This window comes from Scyliorhinus canicula, chromosome 9, assembly GCF_902713615.1.
Source record: "Scyliorhinus canicula chromosome 9, sScyCan1.1, whole genome shotgun sequence".
In the NCBI taxonomy this organism is placed as follows: domain Eukaryota; kingdom Metazoa; phylum Chordata; class Chondrichthyes; order Carcharhiniformes; family Scyliorhinidae; genus Scyliorhinus; species Scyliorhinus canicula.
The window spans coordinates 121,509,749-121,532,475 of NC_052154.1; the positions used below are offsets into that span (position 1 = coordinate 121,509,749).

Genomic DNA, 22,727 nt, shown 5'->3' on the forward strand with positions numbered 1-22,727 from the left:
AAAGGCTGTTTTTGTGTTAGCAACCAAGCAGAATGCTTGTGAGAGCTGGTTTTCTGTTCGAAAAGAATGGGACAGAACAGGTGGGACTTTTGGAGATTTAAGGAACAAGGAAATACTGAGGTGGTCTTGCTGGTGAAAGTCAGTTCTGGAAAACTTGGGCTAAGTGGAACAATTTTCAAAAGCTTTGACCAAGTACAGCAAGGAGAAGTAAATCTGTTGGAAAGCTGGGGTAAGTCTAGACCTGTTCTTGTAATGCTGCACATCTGCCAAGGTACTGGGCATAGAAAATATTTGTAAGTAAAATGATAATGGCATGAATTAGTTAATGCAAAAGTTCCTTTCCTTTGTTGAGTTTATTGGATGCCTGCTAAATAATGTTGAGTTTAGTTTGTTCATTATAATACAAGTCCTAAAAAAATGAAATTGTGTCCTTTTATTATTACCATCGGTCGCTGGGAAATTCCCCTGTTAAAAAATTATTGATCTCTGTGGTGATCGTAACAACTTGCTTAATCTTCCCCATAGCAAGAGATGAAAGGGTTACAGTTGTAAGCAACCTACCCCAACTTCAGCAGCATGCAAATGAAAGTTAAACACGCACCCTAATATCACAACTAATTAGTTTTGAATCCACTCTGAGTGACATCAGGGACATTAAAGGAAAATTAGGATGAATTCAGAGCTGCCAGTGTTGCCAATGGTTTCCAGCCATCCTTATGTAACATTTCCTATTCAAAATATGCCTGCTATATCCACGCAGAACCTTTAATTATAACCTGTGTGGGAGTTGAAAGGATCGTTCCAATTATAAGAAGAATTGATTTGTAGCTGAGCAGTTCTATCCATAATATCTTTGTTTTCACTTAGAGGGTGAGTGCGCCTGCTTTTTATATAGAAGAGACAAAAGGTATAGTGGCTGCTGGTCTATTCCTCTCATTCTATCCTTTTAAATTCAATAAACCTCTTACCATAATTTATTATGGAACGATGAGGCTTGGTGGATATAACTATTTCTGTATCTGTCCCAATATTATTTTGACTTTATTTTAAAAAGAGTCCATGCATCCTCTATTTTCAGTATGCCTTCATTTCAATTACTAAGAAAATGTTGAACTCATCAGCTCTCTGGGGGAACACTTTCAACAATTTTGGGTGAAAAGCCACAAAGTACTTTCTGCCTAGAAGGAGCCCATTGTGATTGCATTGGCTCTTTGCTAAAGAAACCTAAAACTAACCTTATTTCCCTGACCATTACCATAGCCTTGAACATTTCTCAGCTTAAAATATCGACCCAGCTTTTTCCTCAGATGAAACAATGTTGACGATCTCAACAACACTTTGTTGCAAAGAATTCCACCTGAAGAGATTTCTCTTAATCTCAATGGCTGATGGCCCTTTGACATTGAAAGTGGGGCCATGAGCCAGCATTGTGTATTATAGCAACTGGATTTATTAAAACCCATTCCAACCCTTTTTATCCAGAGACCTAGATTGGAATTTAATGCCATTCTGGAGGTAGGAGGGTGCAGGGTGAGGACCTCACCACAAGTCCCTCTCCCCCCCCCCCCCCCCCCCCCCCCCCCCCCCCCCCGTTCAAGCTTAGAGTGGGAAGAATGGAGGGCAGTCTGCTCACTCTGAAGCCAATTGAGACCCTTACATAGCCACTTAACATGGTATTTTAGCAGGAGTAAGCAGGGGACTCAGCATGCAGGGAGACCACCCAGCAAACCCCAGCAGCTTTGCCTGTGGCCTAGTAGTGGGGGGGTTCTCAGGCACTCCATTCTCAATTGAGAGACCCAGCATCATAAAAGGAGGGCCCACTGAAAACCTCCCCCTGCCCTTATTTCCAACCAGTCTCCCCTCCCCAGAAATCCCATCCCTGTCACCCCCACCCCGCCCACAATCGCTTCCGAGGACCCTGCGCAGATCCTCAGGGTCTTCCCAAATGTACCGGCAGTAGTCATCTCTCCTGATGGCATTGCTGGTAATGGAAATCCTCCAGCCTCTCAGGGGAAGAATATGCACCCGAGACACAGCAGTGCAGCAATTAAATGACCCCCCGTGTATCCGGGAGCCCCAGTGGCATGGTTCCCACTGCAAATTAGGGACTTGATCTCGACAGGGCTTCAGGAAGTTGAGTCAGTGGGGTTACTACAGGTCTCCATTCCAGTGCTGGGGTCCCCGGCCACCTGTATACGTCCCACCATTAGAATCCAGTCTTCCGATTCTTGAGTGCATTGAAGATAAAGAGACATGGCTTATTTCAATCATAATACCATTGTCTCAATTTACAAGAGGGTTTGTGTTACATACCAAATCCCATGCTGAACTCTGCTGGTGTTAAGTAGCCATTGTTATCCTGATCCAGACTGTCGAAGACAGCTTCCAATTGTTCTGGGGTCAGAGGCAGTTCATTCTGTAATCTCTGTAACATTACAAAGCACAGTTCCACAAAATCAACACCAAAATAATCAACCGCATTGAAATAAATTATAACATAGTGCAAGGGCGCTTCAAACCATTCCTCATAATTAAGTGTTCAGTAAGTGTACACTTCAAATAGGAAAGAAGTATATGCACTTTAATGGCTTTGTAAACAGCTGGCTTGTAATGCAGTACAAGGCCAGCAGCGTAGGTTTAATTCCCATCCCGGCCTCCCCGAACAGGCACCGGAATGTGGCGACTAGGGACTTTTCACAGTAACTTAATTGAAGCCTACTTGTGACAATAAGCGATTATTATTATTATTTAGGAATAGACCTGCCGTTTACTTTTGTTGAAAATGTATTCCTGAAAAGAATTAATACTTTACGTCCAAATCATGTGCTGTATAATGGATTGCTGAAAAATAAAGTATTGCTTTGGCTAACCATCTCTTTTTCTCAATTTGCTCCTGCATTAGAAATTTGTGAAGCTTCTCTGCTTCCAGTCCCATGATCAGCACTGAGTCAGATTTAACCAATGTCTGTGATGGTAACAGTGGTGCATTATCCCCCTAGTTACCCTCCGCAACATCTAAACAGCCCTCGACATGGGCAAGCATATTTTTCCCCTTGAACACTTCTCCATTGTCCAGTTCAGTGGAATGGTCTTCACTTGGTTTTACTCATCCATCCAAATATAGCTAGAGCACCGCTACCAATCTTCTTGCCCTCCTCCACTCCCACATTGTCACCAGTCAGGTCCCAGGATCTACCCTCCACTTCCTCATCTACATAATTATCATTGGCGGGAGCTGCCAATATAAGGAGTGCTTCCACCTGTACACTGTAGATAGCCAGCTGTACTTCTCCATCATTTCTTTCAACCATTTATTCCTGGCTGAGCCACAATTTCTGCCAGCTATACATTTGAAGAACAAAATGATTGTCTTCAGCATCACCATATCCCCCAAAGTTTTACATCTTTGGCAGTGACACTCTCTCCTTCTGGAAATCATTCTGGAACCAAATCCCGACCCCCTGCACAAACTCTCCTCCATTGTGACCCATTGGGAGTCAATCCCTCTGACCCAGCTCCGCACCTTCTCCACATTTGCCGCCCAATAGTAATACATCAGATTCGGAAGACCCAAACCCCCTGCCTGCCTTCCCCTCTGTAGCAGCACCTTTCTAACTCTGGCCACCTTCCCTCCACATATGAACGAAGTAACCATTCCCTCAATTTCTCTGAAAAAAGCCTTTGGCAGGAAACTCGGCAGGCATTGGAAAATAAACAAAAATCGCGGCAACACATTCATTTTAACCGCCTGTGCCCGACCTGCCAGTGACAGAGGGAGACCATCCCACCTTGCCAGATCAGCTTTCACTCTCCCCATCAAACTAGAAATGTTGTACCTACAGAGCGCCCCCCTCCCACTCCCAGGAAACCTGCACCCCAGATACCTAAAGTGAGTCCCTGCCCTATGGAACAGCAGGCCCCCCACCCCTGCCCTCACCCCCGGCCGAGACACCACAAAATACTCACTCGTCTCGATTTAGTTTGTACCCCGAGAAAGACTCAAACACCCGAAGCAGCTCCAATAATCTCCCTATCGACACACTCGGTTCCAACACGTATAACAGCAAGTCGTCGGCATATAAGGACACCCTATGCTCTTTCCCCTCCCCCCCGCACTATTCCTTTCCATACCCCCAAACTTTTTAATGCGATAGCCAACGGCTCAATCACGAGTGCAAACAGCAGGGGGGACATAGGACATCCCTGCCTAGTCCCACGGTGGAGAGAAAAGTATCTCGAGCTGATGTTGTTCGTGCGGACACTCACACTCGGCTCCTTATATAGTAACTTTACCCAGTTCACAAATCTGGGTCCAATCCCAAACCGCTCCAGAACTGCCATCAAGAACCCCCATTCTACCCGGTCAAACGCCTTCTCAGCGTCCAATGCCACAACCACCTCTGTTTCCTTCCCCTCCGCCGGTGCCATAACGACGTTCAATACCCTTCTAATGTTTGAAAACAGCTGCCTCCCTCTCACGAACCCCGTCTGATCTTCACCTATCACCCTCGGGAGGCACTCCTCCAGCCTACCCGCCAGTACCTTTGCCAATACTTTTGCGTCCACATTCAGAAGTGATATGGGCCTATATGACCCACACTTCGTCGGGTCCTTATCTTTTTTTAAGCAACAGGGAAATCGATGCCTGCCCCAAAGTTTGTAGCAACACCCCTTTCCCTATCGTCTCTTCAAACATTCCCACCATCAGGGGTGCCAGCTTATCCTTGAATTTTTTAATAATATTCCACCGGAAACCCATCCGGCCCTGCCACCTTCCCCGACTGCATCCTCCCAATCGCATCTTCTAACTCCTGCTCCACTATCGCTCCTTCTAATGTACCCCTGTCCCCCTCCCCTAACCTCAGGTACTCCAACCCATCTATAAATTCCTGCATCTCCCTGTCTCCCCCAGGTGGCTCTGATCTGTAAAACCTCTCATAAAATTCTTCAAAAAACCTTGTTAATCAGATCCGGAGCCACCACCAACATTCCTGCCCTGTCCCTCACCGCTTACCACTGCCTCCCTCCGGAGCTGACCTGCTAACAGACACCTTAGCTCCATGCTCGTACACTGTACCCCTTGCTCGTCTCAGTTGGTGCACCGCCTTCCTGGTAGATAGTCGGTCAAAGTTCGCCTGTAGTTCCTTCCTCTTTTCCAACTTCGCTGGGTCCCCACCTTCTGTATAACTCCTACCTCCAACATCTCATCTATTACCCTCTGCCGCTCCAACCTCTCCTCTTTGTCCACCTTGGCCTTAAACGAGATCACCTCACCACTGCCTTAGAGCCTCCCAGATAACTGCCTTCGACACCTCACCCGTACAGTTGAAACCTACATATTCCTCAATTACCTTTTCAATTTTGTCACAGAACTCTTGGTTCCCCAAAGTCTCACATCTAATTTCCACCCCGGCTCTGCGCTACCCCCTTCCCCGTACCATATCTACCCAATGCGGAGCATGATCTGATACTGCAATTGCCGCAGTATTCCGGCCCCTTAACTCCAGCCAGCAAAGCCTTCCCACCATGAAAATGTCGATCCACGAGTATACCTTATGGACTGCTGAGAAAAACGAGTACTTCTATCCGTTCCCCTGGGTGCAGAACCCTCCAAGGGTCCACCCCATCCATTTCCACCTTTAGGCCCAGCTATGCCTTCCGCCACCCCGCTGATGGGACCTAGCGAGCGTGGCCGTAGACCTGTCCAACCTTGGCTCCGGCACCAATTCCAGTTCCCCCCCCCCCAACTATCAGTTCGGGTGGGTCCAAGTCCGGGGAATGGCCCCAAAACACCTTCTTTGCAAAATCCCACAATCGTGTCCAATTGGGACTGGGGGTACAACGTTAACATCGCGCACTAACCTCCCCTCCAGTGCCCCTGTCACAATCATATATCTACCCCCCTGATCTTCTCTGGAAACGTACTCTTTTGCTGACCATTACCGCTACCCCTCGAGCCTTCCGTCAAATCCAGCGTTAAAACACCTGATAACCTAGCGCTTTTTAAGTCTCTCCTGGGCCTTCACCACTCAGTGAGTCTCCTGTAGCATTGTTACATCAGCTTTCAAACTTTAAGATGCGGCAGCACCCTTTGACCGAACCACCTAACCCCCTCACGTTCCACGAGACTATTCTAAACTAGGGTTCTCTCACCCTCCCCCACCCTTCTTATCCACCATCATCATTACACTGGACCCTGCCCCACATGCCTGACCCACCCCTATCCATTATTAAAATGGTCCCCCCTTCACCCCCTCCCAAAAAACCCCCCCTACATTTCCTCTCAAAAAACATCTCCCGCATCAATCCCTCCCCCCCCCCCCCCCCCCCCCCCCCCCTTGCTTGCCTCGTAGGCCCATCGAAACCTGCTAACCAGGCTCCGATGTCCGCAGCCCTCCACTCACCTCACCTCTGTTCACTAGCCGACTTTAGTTAGCTAGCACGGATGGCTCCCCCCCGCCAAGGTACAGTCCCCGCCCACCCAGTCCCAGAGAAAAAAAAACAACAATCCAACCCATACAATTCACTAAAATAAGATATAGCCATCCCAACACAGAATGCTAATTAACCCAACCAATAACTTGAACTCTGTAACAATGTGAAATGAAGTAAATGAACAATACACGTCAATGAAAAGAAAGTTATAAAATTTATACATTTTCCAGCTCCCCAATCACAGTCCAGTCTCTCTTCCAGCTCCGCTCCTCACACCTGTCCCAAGCCTTCTGCCCTCACAAACGCCTCAGCCGCCTTCGCAGTCTCGAAATAAAGGCCTTTAGCATCATACGTCACCCTCAGCTTCGCCGGGTGTACCATACCACATCGCACCCCCTTGTTGTACAGTGCCACCTTCACTCGCCCGAACGCCGCTCGTCTTTTTGCCAACTCCACCGTCAAGTCCTGGTAGATCCGAACTCTAGCACCATCCCACTGCATCTCGCACTTCTGCTTCGCCCAGCTTAACACCCTCTCCTTCATGCAGTACTTATGGAAGCAGATCATTACTGCTCTTGGCGGCTCATTCACTTTGGGCTTCGTCCTTAATGACGGATGAGTTTGGTCCAGCTCATACAGGGAGGGGTTCTCACCCTCCCCCATCAACTCCGCCAACCTCTTATCGAAGTACTCTGTTGGCCTTGGACCCTGTTTCCCTTCGGGCAAGCCCACAATTCTCAGATTGTGCTGCCTCGAGCGGTTCTCCAAGTCCTCAAGCTTTGCTCGGAGTCCTCTGTTGGCCCCCCACCTCCCTCCGCAGCTCGTCCCCCATGGAGGTGAGCTAGTCACTGTGCCGTGACACGGCCTCCTCCACTTCCTTCATCTTCTCGCCCTGCTCTCTCACCTCAGCCGATGTCTTTGCCACAGCTACCCTCACCGGGGTGATTGCCCCCTCCACCAATGCGACCGCCATCTCCTTCTTCAAAGCCTCCATGTGCCTCGCAAACTGCTTTTCCAGCTCCACAGCCATCGCCTCGGTCATCTTCTCCACCGTAAGCAGTGGGGCCCCACCATGCGGTCCGGCACCCGCCATCTTGTCTGCACTTTTGGTGGTCCTCTCATTCAACAGCGAGCCCGCATTTCCTCCCTTCTTCAACTCTGCTTTTCGCATCCTTTAACGACTTATTATTTTTCCCTTTTTCTTTTCCCCGTTCTTTCCATCTTCAATCTTTTTCTCATGAAATAGCGACAAAAAATTCTTCCTTCAGGAACAAAAAAAATTTGACAGACTTTCTTTAAAATTTCTTTCTCTTCTTTTTTGTATTCCTCAAGAATTCCCCTGGGACTGGATTTCAGACTTCTTGGAACATTCTAGGCGGGAGCCACCTGATGTGGGACATCTCACCTACATCGCGCCCTGGCTTCGGGCCTGCCGCCACGACCTCCGTTTGGCTCCGCCCCCGCTGCTCCGACCTCCGCGTGCGCTGGGCCCGACGCCTCAGCACCAGCCGCCCGACACCCGCGCGGGTTTCCTTACCGGTTTTCAAACCGGCCCCGCTTGACACCCGGGACAGCCCCAAAGGCCGACAACAATCAGGGGGAGAGCGAAGAATCGGGGAAACCCCCGAAAGCGCCACAAATAGTGGCTACCAGCGGAGCTCCTCTCGATGCGGCCGACCCGCTCACAAACGCCACCGAAGTCATAGAGGCAATTACGGCAGCACTTTAAATCGGGGAGAGGGTCGTGGATGATACCATGGGCTGAATTCTCTGTTTCTGAGACTAAGTGTTGATGTCAACGGAGAATCCATGGACTTTTACGGCAGAAAAATCGCACCGCACCTGGATCGTTTCCGCTATCGTTGATAGGCTAGCACTGGTGCCGCGTGGAACGCACTCGATTCCACTGAAAAATGGTGTGGATATGCCGGTCCATGATCGATGATCAGGAGGCTGACAAGCTGCAGCTGCACATACACATTACACTCTCTACACACACCTATCCCAACTGAAAAGCTGGCACTGGTTGTGCTGGAGCACGCCCATCCAGCTGATGGGTCAGCCGGGGCCAGAGGGCACCTAGGGAGGTGCCCTGGGGGTGGGATACCTATATGACCCGTTATACCAGGTTCAAAGAGGGCTGTCAGCGGTGTGAGCAGTTGCATGGCTGCCTTGCCGGATGCGGCAATGGTCCTCCGTGTCCATCCACCCTGACCCCACAGCCCACCTCCTGGCCACCCCCATTACTCCCCCCCCCCCCCCCCCCGCCCTGGCATAAGCCCCCCAGCCAGCGGCACAACTGTCAGCAAACAAAGGCGATGTTGGACACCTTCCGTACCCCATATCTCTCCCTCAGCAGCCGCTACACCCGTTTCACAATTTTTAAAAACACAAGTGAACCACGTCGTTGGGAGTCGGAGAATCGCGGAGGCCCTGGAAAATACCAGGTCGGACCCTCTAATGATATGCAAATTGTGCCTACTGTACGTGCGGAGCGATGCCGTTTGAGGTAACGGAGAATCACAATTTGACATCAAATCTTCGCCAGCCAAGATTTTGGCGCAGGAAGCTACTCTCCGCCAAATCGCATTTCCTGATTTCAGCGTCGGCTAACGGATAATCGCGCCCCATATGTTTGAGCCGGGTAGGGTGGACGCCAGGTTTAGGGGATGGGAGGATAAGGGGGTGTCAGTAAGGGGATGTCAGTAATGGGAGATTTGTTCCTTGATTGGCGGTTTGCGAGTTGGGGGTGTTAATGGAGAAGTACGGTCCTGGGCAATCGGAAGCGTTCAGTTACTTGCAAGTCCAGAATTTTGCGAGGAAGGATTATTTGAGTTTTCCGCTTGCGCCACCCACGTTGTTGGTGGAGAGGATACTGTCGATGGCCAGGTCGGAGGAGGGCAAAACTTCAGGTATCTATGGGAGGCTGCTGGTGGAGGACGATGCCTTGCTAGAGGGGATTAAGGCAAAATGGGAAGAGGAGCTGGGGGATGAAGTGGAGGAGGGGGTGTGGTGTGAGGCCTTCAGGAGTGCGAATGCCACGTCATCCTGTGCGAGGTTCAGGCTCATCCAATTGAAGATGGTGCATTAAGCACACTTAACGAGGGCAAGGATGAATCGAGTGTTTGAGGGAGTAAAAGATAAGTGGGAGTGGTGTGGGAGGGACCCAGCGAATCACGTACATATGTTCTGGGCGTGTCTTTTGAAGAACAAACTTTTGGGGCTCTTTCTTTAGCACCATGTCGCCGATTTTAAACAGGGAGCTGGAGCCTGGTCCCCAAGAGGCCATATTCGGGGTGTCAGAGCTGCTGGAGTTGTTGGCAGGAGCAGGGGCAGATGTTTTAGCCTTCCATCTCGCCGATTGATCGCAGGCAGATTCTGGAGGTCAGCTTCTCCACCCAGTGCCTCAATGTGGCTGGGGGCCGCCCGGATTTTTTGTATTTGGAGAAAGTTAAATATATGCTGAGGGGGTCGATTGGGAGGTTCTATGTAAGATGGCAACCATTTGTTATGTACTTTAAAGAGCTGGTCGCGATAAACTGTTAGGGGGGAGGGGATAGGGGGTTCTGTTCTTGCTTTTGTGTTATGTTTTTGAATTTGTATATAAATTTTAAAAAGTTCAATAAAAACTTTGACAAAAAAAAATTTCAGCCCCAACCTTTAACCCCAAAACCTTCACCTGTGCCTCTACTAACTCCAGACACTATTCAGAATCTTTCCTGGTGGGCCTCCCATTATCAACCTTTGTAAACATCAGTAGATCCAAAGTAATGTGCCCATATCCCATCCCACAGAAATCCTGCTCACTGATCAACCTCCCCTCAGTGAAATTCAGTCGACCCTGGTCCCCCAATACCTCTAGTTTAAATTGTGTTCTTCCTATGGCCTTGCACACTCCCCATTTTGTAACCTTATCCAACCCCCAAACTTGTTTTTCACTGGTTCTGGGTGCTTGTGTAACTCTTCCCCTTTATCCCACTGTTTGCAGCCATGTCTTCAAACATCTGGATCGAAAGTCCCGGAATTCCAATTCTTTTTTTTTTAAATAATTTTTATTGAATTTTTCAAAATACAAACATTTTAACCCCCCCTACATTTACATTTAAATTATAACAAAACAAAGTCAAACCCCCCTACTTAACAAGAAAGAGAAAAAGAATCCCCCCCCCCCTACCCGCGCATTCCCCCCCCCCCCCCCCCCCCCCCCCCGCCGGCGAACCGACAGTCAGACCAACTTATCATTTCTAGCAGCGTCCTCGGGCAGGCCTTGCCCGTGCCACCGCCGCTACCGTACTTCCTTCGTCGTTTTCCCCCCTCCCCCCCCCCCCCTCCCCCCCCTCCCGCCCTCCCCTCCCCTCCCGGGTTGCTGCTGTCATGGCCTCAGTTTCTATCTCTGATCCAAGAGGTCTAGGAAGGGTTGCCATCGCCTGGAAAACCCCTGCACCGACCCTCTCAGGGCGAATTTGATCCTTTCCAATTGGATAAAGTTTGCCATGTCGTTTAACCAGGTGTTAACACTCGGAGGCCTTTCGTCCCTCCACTGAATCAGGATCCTCCTCCGAGCCACCAAGGACGCAAAGGCTAATATTCCAGCCTCCCTCGCCTCCTGTACCCCCGGTTCCACCCCAACCCCGAAGATCGCAAGTCCCCATCCTGGCTTGACCCTGGACCCCACCACTCTCGACACCGTCCCTGCCACCCCCTTCCAGAACTCCTCCAGTGCCGGACATGCCCAAAACATATGTGCATGATTCGCAGGGCTTCCCGAACATCTAATACACCTGTCTTCACCCCCGAAAAACCGACTCATCCTTGTCCCCGTCATGTGGGCTCTATGCAGTACCTTAAATTGAATGAGACTTAGTCGCGCACATGACGACGACGAGTTAACCCTCTCCAGGGCGTCTGCCCATGTCCCGTCCTCTATCTGTTCCCCCAGCTCTAACTCCCACTTATCTTTCAGCTCCTCTACTGGTACCTCCTCCACCTCCTGCATAATCTTATAGATGTCCGAGATCTTCCCCTCCCCGACCCAGACCCCTGATAGCACCCTCTCACTCACCCCCCTGTCGGGGAGCGCGGGGAACCCCGCTACCTGTCGTCTGGCAAATGCCTTCCGGAATTCCAATTCTATCAGCTCTGCCTCTCTCTCACCCTCTCCTTGATGAAAACTTTCCTCTTTGACCAAGATTCCAACAGTCCACTGCCTCTCCATAATGGTATTACACAATTCCCCTTCCATTAATGTCAAGTGCATTGGGACATTGCTCTACATTAAAAGTATTATGTAATTGCAAGTTGTTGGGGTGGCACAGTGGTGCAGTGGTTAGTACTGCTGTCTATGGTGCTGAGGACCCGGGTTCGATCCCGGCCCTGGGTCACTGTCCGTGTGGAGTTTGCACATTCTCCCCGTGTTTGTGTGGGTTTCACCCCCACAACCAAAGATGTGCAGGTTAGGTAGGATTAGCCACGCTAAACTGCCCCTTAATTGGAAAAAAAATAATTGGGTACTCGAAAAACATTTTTAAAAAGTAATTGCAAGTTGTTGTCAGTCATTCAACAAAAATGATAATAGAAAGCAATTGAACTTATTAAAAATTGTATTTATTCATGGGTTGTGGGAATGCTGGCTAGGCCAGCATTTATTGCTCATCCCCAATTGTACTCGAGAAGGTGGTGGTGAGCTGCCTTCTTGAACTGCTGTAAGCTGTATGAAGTAGGAACACTCACAGTGCTGTTAAGAACCGAGTTCCAGGACTTTGACTCAACGAGAATGAAGGAACAACAACATATTTCCAGGGTGGTGTGTGGATTGCTGAGGAACTTGCCCCTGATGGTGTTCCCATTCACCTCCTATTATTGTCCTTTTAGGTGGTAGCAGTTGCAGGTTCAGAAGGTTCTGTTGAAGGAACCTCGCTGAGTTACTGCAACGCATCTTGCAGGTGGTACACACTGCTGTCACTGTGCATTGGTGGTGGATCGGGTGCCAATCAAGTGGGCTTTGCCCTGGATGATGTCAAGCTTCTTGAAAGTCTTTGGAGCTGCACCCATCCAGGCAAGTGGAAAGTACCACAACACTCCTTGCAGATGGTTGAGAGGCTGTGGGAAGTCAGGAGTTACTCTCCTCAGAATTCCCAGCCCCTACTCCAGTAGCCACAGTATTTATATAGCTGCTCCATTTCAGTTTCTGATCAATGGTAATCCTGAGATCTTGATAGTGGGGGATTCAGCAATGGTAATGCAATTGAATGTCAAGGGATGATGGTTAACTATTATTAACCAACAGAAAGATGAGAAACAGCAGCAAAAGACGAATACTGTCAAATTTTGGATAAATTGGATAATTATTGGACATGTAATTTGTTAGTGGATCCTCTGAATCCCTGAACAGCAACACACTTGCAACCACTATATTTTATTTATATTTGTACAAACGTTATGAGCTGGCAGTAGAAATGTTACATTCACAACCCTCATACTAATGCTCCACACCTCAACAAGTACAAACACTGAAATTATATCTTCCTTCTTCCTACACCCCTAAAATGTTTCTCTCAAAGAGGTGACTCTCACTGTATTCTACCAGGCTCATGCAAAGCTGTGCACCTATTTGGTTCAATTAGATATTGGGCAATGGATTCACACTGAACAGTGTTAGGTGTGGTGGCTTCTGTAAAATTATGACTTTTAAGTTACACAGCAGAAAAAAACTATACAAAGATTCAGATGTGAAGGGTTGAAAAATAAACCTGTTTTATTTTAACTTTGTGACTTTTCTTTACCATTAAAATGTCGATGCCACACTGCAACAATACAACCTGCATAAGCGACACCTTGAGGCAGAATTCGTAAAAGAACAGAAAAAATTGGGCTGGAAACGCACATGTGGCTCTAAATCAGGAGGCTCTGGTTTTGAGCCTCACATCAAAGTTCACACTGAAGCACACATTGTGATGCAATGCTGAGGAAGTGCTGAAATCTCAGATGAAATGTTAAATTCAGGGCCTGAATTTTCAGGATGGCATGCGACAAGTACTCACCATCCTCAGAATCGGCAGGGAATACATCCCGGCTGACTCTAACAGTCCTGCTGTACTTTACATTCAATTAAGTATTCATTGTCAGCAGGTGGGACTGCCATAATCAGATTAGCTGACAGCTCACCAGCCCCTCTGGACATAGCACTGCCGGAGTCCCAGGACCGCACTTCAATCAAGTACCAGGGGTCTCGGGGTCGGGAAGGCATATGGGGTGGGCAGGCGATCTGTGCGTCAAGGAGTAGGCTGGGGGCAAGGGAAGGCCGAAGCTCCCAGGTTCCTGAGGAGAGGGAGCCCCAAATCTGATGGGGCCTTCCAATTGGAGTATAAAAGTTTTGGTCCAGGTCGTCATCAGTTGCTCTAAAAGTCCTGTAGCATTATTGTGGAAAGGTAGGGAGGTCTCCCAGCACCTTGATCAAAATGCTGCCTCAAAATGCTGCCTCATTATAAACCTAAAAACTGGCCCTTGATTTCACAGCTGTTTTGAGATTCCACTACACTGGAATATGTCACATATTTGTCTACTCAAAAGTATTTACTTCAAAAATAAATTTTATGTTATCTACTAACCACCACATGTAACAAAAATGAACGAAATGAAAAAAAACTGTCATTTGCAATGCACACAGAGCAATGCTCCTCCAGAAGAGAATACTGGAGTAGGTAGGTGAAATCAAGAAGCTATGGACAACCACATTTAAAAAGATAGAAGTGATAAATCCACATTTCTGACAGGCATTCTGAACTTCAATTAGATTCTAAATGATCACAACCCACTGTTTATTTAAGAATTGACTGTGGCCTCAATAGAGTCCCAGCTACCGCAAAGTGCTGGTAAATGGGATTAGCATGGGATTAAGGATAGTTATTATTGGGCACAGACTTGATGGGCCGAAGGGCCTTTTCTTCATGACTCTATAATATGACCGTTGCGGATGAGTACACATGCATTACAAGACACGGCAGGTCAGTCTTCATTGAACGGCATATCTGGTTTACAGGAGTACAGCTGTACAATGTACTAGACTCTGAACTGTGCCTGTATACACACATAGGAATAGTGCACTTTTACAAGTTATGTTGAGGATAGTTTGTAATTCATGTGATTGGCTCAACTTGAAAAACACACGGTGCAGGCCTGATGAAGAAAAGGCTTTTTACTCCTGAAGTGTAATTAGGTGAATTTAATAGCTTAAGCTGTTTACCAGAATCATTGTAAGATTCTCTCAAAAAGATGGACTATCTGGAGGTCACAGAGTTAGCTACTTGTAGTCTGGTTACCAAGAAGTCAGTTTGCTGTATTGGTGGACTTAATAAGGAGCAGGCTTGGAGACCTGACAATGTCGCAGTCTCCTACAAGGCACAGTGTCGCTATTCTTTCTCAGTAAGAAGTCTTACAACACCAGGTTAAAGTCCAACAGGTTTGTTTCAAACACGAGCTTTCGGAGCACGGCTCCTTCTTCAGGTGAATTCTTCAGATTCACCTGAAGAAGGAGCCGTGCTCCGAAAGCTCGTGTTTGAAACAAACCTGTTGGACTTTAACCTGGTGTTGTAAGACTTCTTACTGTGCTCACCCCAGTCCAACGCCGGCATCTCCACATCATGGCTATTCTTTCTGACGCTGCTGTTGTTGTTTTTGTGTCTTTTTGGAGACAACACTTAAAGATATAAATAAATAGGAAGACCAACACATCTGCCTCATCATTTAGTTTCTTGCAGGTCCCTTCCAAATATGGTGCAGGTCTTACCTTATCCATAGCTTGGATTATTATTTGCAGATATTAACCAGAGGGTTTGAGACAATTACGGTTTAGTTTCAGAACAATCCAATTAAGTCAGGCAATATCTCTTTTGATGGTTTCAGGAGATGGGTAGTGGCATCTCTAGTCTGCAATGTGCCATTTTCAGACAGTGTGGGAGTACATAAATCCACAGAATTCAAGTCAGACAACTTGTGGCAGCCATCCTTTTTGCAGCATTTTATTGTCCCTTTTGAAGAAGAGTCAGTTCCGGGGATTTCACAATGTGCACAGATTATGTTTAAAATGTTATGAATGGCTTCCGGTGTGGACCATGGACAAGGCAGCTCCTGCCAAAGGTTATAGAAAAGAGCTCTTTTTAATCAATACGGGGTGGAATTCTGATGAAAAGATGTAGGTGAATGTTGGAGGAGTACTTTCCCCCAGGAATGGCATGTCTCTTGGTTACCAGACCCGGCAGAAACAGTGAGGGATTTGGCTGGAGCTGCAGCAAAGACAAAAGCCTCTTCAAGCATGCAGGCGGGGGAAGGGTGAGCTTAAAGGCTTCAAATTGATTTGAGGGCCTTTATTAAAGCGAAAAGATCTTGCAAAGGCCATTGAAGAAGCGGTGACGAGACTTCTCATGGTCGCCATGGAGGAGTAGGTCGCGCATTCGGCAGCTCCCGTCTGGAATGGACTCTCGGACCTTTTTTCAGGAGTTTTCACGGACTTTTTGGGGCAGATTGGTGAAGCGAACACTTCCAAAAGGATTACCTCTCTGTTGTATGGATAGCTGGACCAGGAATGGCTGGGTGAAGCGTTTAATTCCCAACAGACAGAAGCGTGTGGAGCGGGCGCCGAGGCACGGCATGGCGGCCGGTATAGACCAGGGTGCATGGGCGCAGTGGGCACAGGAGCAACAGGAGTTCCTTAGGGGCTTCTTTGCTGATCTTAAAAAGGACATGCTGGCCTCGATGAAGGCATCAATAGACCAAATGATCGCAACTCAGGCAACACAAGGGAAAGCGATTCAAGAGATGGAGAAAAAGCTATCCGACCATGAGAATGAGTTGGTCGTATTGGCCCTTAAGGTGGAGGCGCAGGATGACCTCCATAAGAAGTGGCAGGAGAAGCTGGAGGACCTAGAAAACAGATCCAGGAGACAGAACTTGAGAAATGTGGGACTCCCCGAAGGTGTGGAGGGGTCGGATGAAGGAGCATTTGTATCCAAGATGCTGGAGACGCTGAGAGGGATGGGGGTATTCCCACGACCCCTGGAGCTGAACTTCCCCTCGCAAGAAAGCCCAAGGCGAATGAGCCGCCGAGGGCCATAGTGGTGAGATTTCATCGCTTCTCGGACAAGGGACTTGTCTTGTGGTGGGCAAAAAAAGAACGGAGCAGCAGGTGGGAGAACAGCGTGATACACATCTACCAGGACCTGGGTGCGGAGCTGACCAAGAGGCGGCTGGATTCAACCGGGTGAAGGTGACCCTCTTCAGCAAGGGTGTGAAATTTGGGATGCTACACCCAGCGAGGCTATGGGTCATGTACAAGGAATGGCATCACTATTTTGAGACGAAGGACGAGTCATGGTCATTCGTCAAACAAGAAAAGTTAGACTCGAATTAAAGGACAGTTAGGCTTTGGTGGAATGCGGCGGTGGGGCTGGGTAACACGGTACCATTGCTAATATCAGATTGTATACAATGTTGGGTGCATGTAAGGGCTGTGGTGGTGGCTGGAGGGTGCAGTGTTTCCAGTAAAGTTTTTGATACGGAGGGGGGACGGGCCCTGTACTTAGTGCGATTTTTCGGGAAGTGGAGCCTTGGTTCAACAAGTGTCTCCTCACGGAGCAATGTTAGTGTCTTCTGTTTATTTTTCATTTTGTATTACTATTTACTCATTGGGGCTGGAGAGGTAGTTTAATTGGTTTATTCATGTGGGAAGAGGGGTCCGGACAATGAGGCGACAGTCTGATCAGAGCAAGGGGCGGGAGCTTCCGGGGTCAGCATGGGTCAGCTGACTCTCAGGAGCATAGTGGGGGGTGAGCAAGTGCTCAGCTGGTGCTTGGCGGGGGGTTTTTGGTCGTGGGGCTGTTGAGGGGGGTGGGAGTGGATGCTGCTTTGTTGACAGAGGAGGTATCATTTTAAGGGGTACCAATTGAGGTCGGGGGCAGTGGCTCCTTGTGGGGACACTCGAGGAAGCGAAGGGCGTGGACTCAAGGTTAGCCAAAAAAGGGCGATGGCTAGTCGGCCGGGGGGTGTTAGCCTCCAGTGCAGGCTGATCATGTGGAATGTTAGGGGTTTGAATGGGCCGGTCAAAAGAGCGCGCGTGTTCGCCCATCTAAAGGGGTTAAAGGCAGACGTAGCAATGCTTCAGCAGACACATTTAAAGCTCGCAGATCATACGAGATTGAGAAAGGGATGGGTCGGCCAGGTGTTCCATTCAGGGCTGGATTCGAAGACCAGAGGGGTAGCAATTCTGATCAATAAGGGTGTGGCATTCGAGGCTGGGAGAATTGTGGCAGATAAGGGGGGCAGGTATATAATGGTGAGTGGAAAGTGGGAGGGGGTCCAGGTGGTGTTTGTGAAAGTCTATGCTCCGAATTGGGAAGATGTGGAATTTATGAGACGCATGCTAGGCAAAATCCCGGACTTAGAGTCACACCACCTGATCATGGGGGAGACTTTAACACAGTCATTGACCCCGAGCTGGACCGGTCGAATTCCAGGACAGGGAAGCGACCGGCAGTGGCTGGAGCAGATGGGGGGGTTTGGGGGGGAGTGGATCCCTGGAGGTTCGCGTGGCTGCGAGTGAACAAGTTCTCTCTTTTCTCCCACATTCTTAAGGTTTATTCCCACATAGACTTCTTTGTCTTGAGTGGGGCGTTAATCCCAAAGGTGGCGGGGACAGAATACTCAGCATTCACAGTCTCGGACCATGCACCGCACTGGGTGGACCTGCGGCTTAGTGAGGAGAGAGGGCAGCGCCCACTCTGGAGACTGAATGTGGGGCTGCTGGCGGACGAAGAGGTTTGCGGGCGGATTAGCAGGAACATCCAGGATTACCTGGAAACAAATGATACAGGTGAGGCAGCAGCGGCAACAGTCTGGGAGGCTCTGAAGGCAGTTGTCAGAGGGGAGCTCATCTCAATTCGATCCCATAGGGAAAAGTGAGAAAGAGCGGAGAGGAAGAGACTGGTGGAGGAGATACTCCGAGTGGACAGGAGATATGCGGAGGCCCCGAGGCGGGGCTACTGAGGGAGCGGCGGAGTCTGCAGGCGGAGTTTGAACTGCTGACCACAGGGAAAGCGGTAGCACAGCTGAGGAAGGATAGGGGGGCAGTCTATGTGTACGGCGAGAAAGCGATTAGAATGCTGGCACACCAACTGCGAAAGAGGGAGGCGGCCATGGAAATCGGGAAAGTAAAGAATAAGGAGGGTAACAAGGTAATGGATCCAGGGGGAGGTTAACGAAGTGGGTAAGGAGTTCTATAGTAAACTATACGAGTCGGAGCCCCTGACGGGAGCGGAAGGGATGAGGCAATTTTTGGACCAGTTGAGGTTTCCAAAGGTGGAAGAGGACCTGGTGGAGGGGCTGGGGGCCCCGAATGAATTGGAGGAGATTGTCAAGGGTACAGAGGGCATGCAATCGGGTAAAGCCCCGGGGTTGGACTATTACCAGGTAGAATTCTATGAGAAATTTTCGGAAATATTGAGCCCACTCCTGATGAGGACCTTTAATGAGGCTAGAGAGAAAGGAACCCTCCCCCCAACAATGTAACAGGCCTTAATCTCACTCATTCTTAAGGGAAGGACACGGAACGTTGTGGGTCATACAGGCCGATTTCATTTTTAAACGTGGATGCCAAATTGCTAGCTAAGATTCTGGCCACAGGAATCGAGGATTGCGTCCCAGGGGTGATAGAGGAAGATCAGCAGGGCCGGCCCAAGGTACCGGCAACTCGGACAGTCGCCCGGGGCGCCATGTGCTAGGGGGCGCCAGAGACTCGGGTCCCGCGCATGCGCAGTTGGGCCGGTGCCAACCAGCGCATGCGCGGCGGCCGCCCTCCCCCAGGGCGGCCCCTTCCGCCCCCCCACCCTCCGTCCCCCTTCCGTCCGCCCCCCTCAGCCCCGCCCCCTCACCCCCCCCCTCGGCCCACCCCCCCCCCTCCTCGCCCCCCCCCCCCCCCTCCTCGCCCCCCCCCCCCTCGGCCCGCCCCCCCCTCCTCGCCCCCCCCCCCCTCGGCCCGCCCCCCCTCGGCCTCTGCCCGGCCCCGGGCCCCCCCCTCGCCCCCTCCCTCAGCCCCCCCCCATCACCCCCTCCCTCGGCCCCCCCCTCCCTCGGCCCTGCCCCCCTCCCTCGGCCCCACCCCCCCAAAGGGCGCCGAAGTTCAGCTTGCCCGGGGCGCCAGCAACCCTAGGGCCGGCGCTGAAGACCAGACTGGGTTTGTTAAAGGCAGACAACTCAATACCAATGTCCGGAGACTTTTGAATATTATTATGATGCCCTCAGAGGGAGGGGAGGCGGAGGTGATAACAGCGATGGACGCAGAGAAAGCCTTTGACCGGGTGGAGTGGGAGTACTTGTGGGAAACGCTGGGAGGTTCGGGTTTGGTGAGGGCTTTATTGGCTGGGTGAAATTGCTATACCAGGCGCCTGTAGCAAGTGTATGTACAAACTGGCTGAGGTCGGGGTACTTTGAGCTTCACCGGGGAACAGGGCAGGGATGTCCCCTCTCCCCGTTACTATCTGGCCTGGCTATAGAACCACTACCTATGGCGCTGAGAGCCTCGAGGAACTGGAAGGGACTGGTTCGGGGGAGGGGGGTGGAACATCGGGTCTCGCTATACGCGGATGATTTGCTCCTGTACATTTCGGACTCTGTGGAGGGGATCGGGGAGGTTTTGCAGATCCTGAGGGATTTTAGTAGTTTTTCAGGGTACAAGCTGAACATGGGAAAGAGCCAGTTGTTTGTGATCCAGGCCAAGGGGCAGGGGGAGAGACTGAGGGTAGCATGGTGGTTAGCATAAATGCTTCACAGCTCCAGGGTCCCAGGTTCGATTCCCGGCTGGGTCACTGTCTGTGTGGAGTCTGCACGTCCTCCCCCTGTGTGCGTGGGTTTCCTCCGGGTTCTCCGGTTTCCTCCCACAGTCCAAAGATGTGCGGGTTAGGTGGATTGGCCATGCTAAATTGCCCGTAGTGTCCTAATAAAAGTAAGGTTAAGGGGGGGGGGTTGTTGGGTTACGGGTATAGTGTGGATACGTGGGTTTCAGTAGGGTGATCATGGCTTGGCACAACATTGAGGGCCGAAGGGCCTGTTCTGTGCTGTACTGTTCTATGTTCTATGTTCTATGAAAGAGCTGCCGTTCAGGATGGTAGAGAAAAGTTTTCATTACCTGGGTATACGGGTGGCCAGGAAATGGGATGTCCTGCACAGGCTCAACCTGACCAGATTGGTGGAGCAAATGGAAGGGGATTTTAAAAGGTGGGACATGCTCCCGCTGTCACTGGCAGGGAGGGTGCAGATCGTGAAACTGACTGTCCTCCCCAGATTTTTGTTCGTCTTTCAGTGCCTCCCCATCTTTATCCCTCAGGCCTTTTTTAAGCGGGTGAGTAGGATCATTTTGGGCTTGAGGTGGGTTGGTGGTGCCAAACTTTCGCAACTACTAACTACTACTGGGCGGCCAATATAGCTATGATTAGGAAGTGGGCAATGGGGGGTGTGGGGGCGGGGGCGGGGGGGGGGGGGGGGGGGCGTGGGAGCAGCTGGAGGCGGCGCCATGTAAAGGTTCTAGTCTGGGAGTTTTGATAACGGCTCATTTGCCGTTCTCGCCGACCCGTTACTCCACAAGTCCGGTGGTGGTGGCAACACTGCGGATCTGGGGACAGTGGAGAAGGCGCAAGAAGGTGGAGGGAGCGTCGGTCTGGACCCCGCTATGTGGTAACCACAGGATTGTCCTGGGTAGGATGGATGGTGGGTTCCAGAGCTGGCAGAGGGCAGGCATCAGAAGGATGGGAGATCTGTTCCTAGACGGAAGCTTTCCCAGTTTGAAGGCGCTAGAGGACAAATTTAATCTGCCGCCAGGAAACGCCTTTAAATATCTGCAAGTACGAGCCTTCCTGAAAAAAGTTTGTGGCCTTTCCGACGCTGCCACCACTGAGGATACTGGACAGGGTGGTCTCTGACACCTGGGCGGGGGAGGGGAAGGTGTCAGATATCTACCAGGACCTACAGGAGGTGGAGGAAACCCCGGTGAAGGAGTTCAAGGGCAAGAGGTAGGAGGAGCTAGGTGAGGAGCTGGAAGCGGGTCTGTGGGCAGAGGTCCTGGGCAGGGTTAATTCCTCCTCATCATGTGCCAGGCTCAGTCTAATTCAATTTAGGGTCGTCCACCGGGCACACACGACGGCAGCGAGAATGAGCAAGTTTTTGGGGGTAGAAGACAGTTGTATGAGGTGTAAGGGCAGCCCTGCAAACCATGTCCACATGTTTTGGGCATGCCCGGAGCTTAGAGAGTTCTGGCACGGGTTCGCGAGGGCAATATCTAAGGTGCTTAACACGCGGGTGGTGCCGAGTCCAGAGATAGCGATCTTTGGAGTGTCAGAAGACCCGGGAGCTCAGGGGATGAAAGAGGCCGACGTCTTGGCCTTTGCCTCCCTCATAGCCTGGAGACGGATTTTATTAATGTGGAGGGACTCAAAGCCTCCGAGTGTAGAGACTTGGGTTACCGACATGACTGGGTTTCTCAGCCTCGAGAAAATAAAGTTTGCCTTAAGAGGGCCTACGGTAGGGTTCCCTCGGAGGTGGCAGCCGTTCGTCGACTTTCTCGGGGAAAATTTAAATGTCAGCAGGAGCAGCAATCCATGGAGGGGGGGGGGGGGTTTGCTTCATTGGAATGGTGTGGGAAGACTGAGTCGCGTGCGGTAATGTCTATTTAATTGTTATTGTATATTCTCTTTTTGCACTATGTTAATGTTCACTCTAGTTAATTTTGTTATTATTTTTCTTTAAATAATTTTTATTGAAATTTTTACAAAATTTTTACAAAATATAAACATCTCAAGAACAATTCCCACCCAACTTCAAAAGCAATTACAAACTACAAACAAGAGAAAAAAACAAAAACAAAAGAACACCCAACGACAAAAGGGAAAGAGATAACACCCGCCACATCCCACAGACCCATTTACACAGTTCTCCCTCCCCCGATCCAAACCCCCCCCCTCCCCCCACCCCCCCAGGTTGCTGCTGCTGCCGGCCTACTTCCCTACCGTTCTGCCAGGAAGTCCAGGAAAGGCTGCCACCGCCTAAAGAACCCTTGTACTGATCCCCTCAGGACAAATTTCACCTTCTCCAATTTAATGAACCCCGCCATATCATTGATCCAGGCCTCCACGCTTGGGGGCCTCGCATCCTTCCACTGAAGAAGAATCTTCCACCGGGCTACTAGGTACGCAAAGGCCAGAACACCGGTCTCTTTCGCCTCCTGCACTCCTGGCTCCACTGCAACCCCAAAA

At 50.1% G+C, this 22,727-nt stretch overlaps 1 protein-coding gene across 1 annotated transcript in view; it reads right to left on the bottom strand.

Annotated features, from left to right (window-relative positions):
* The window catches only part of cracr2b (calcium release activated channel regulator 2B), a 175,504-nt gene that overhangs the window by 95,959 nt on the left and 56,818 nt on the right, over window positions 1–22,727 (bottom strand). The window contains 1 exon segment of the mRNA XM_038807477.1: window positions 2,314–2,425. Within this exon segment, the coding sequence (XP_038663405.1) occupies window positions 2,314–2,425 (112 nt within the window).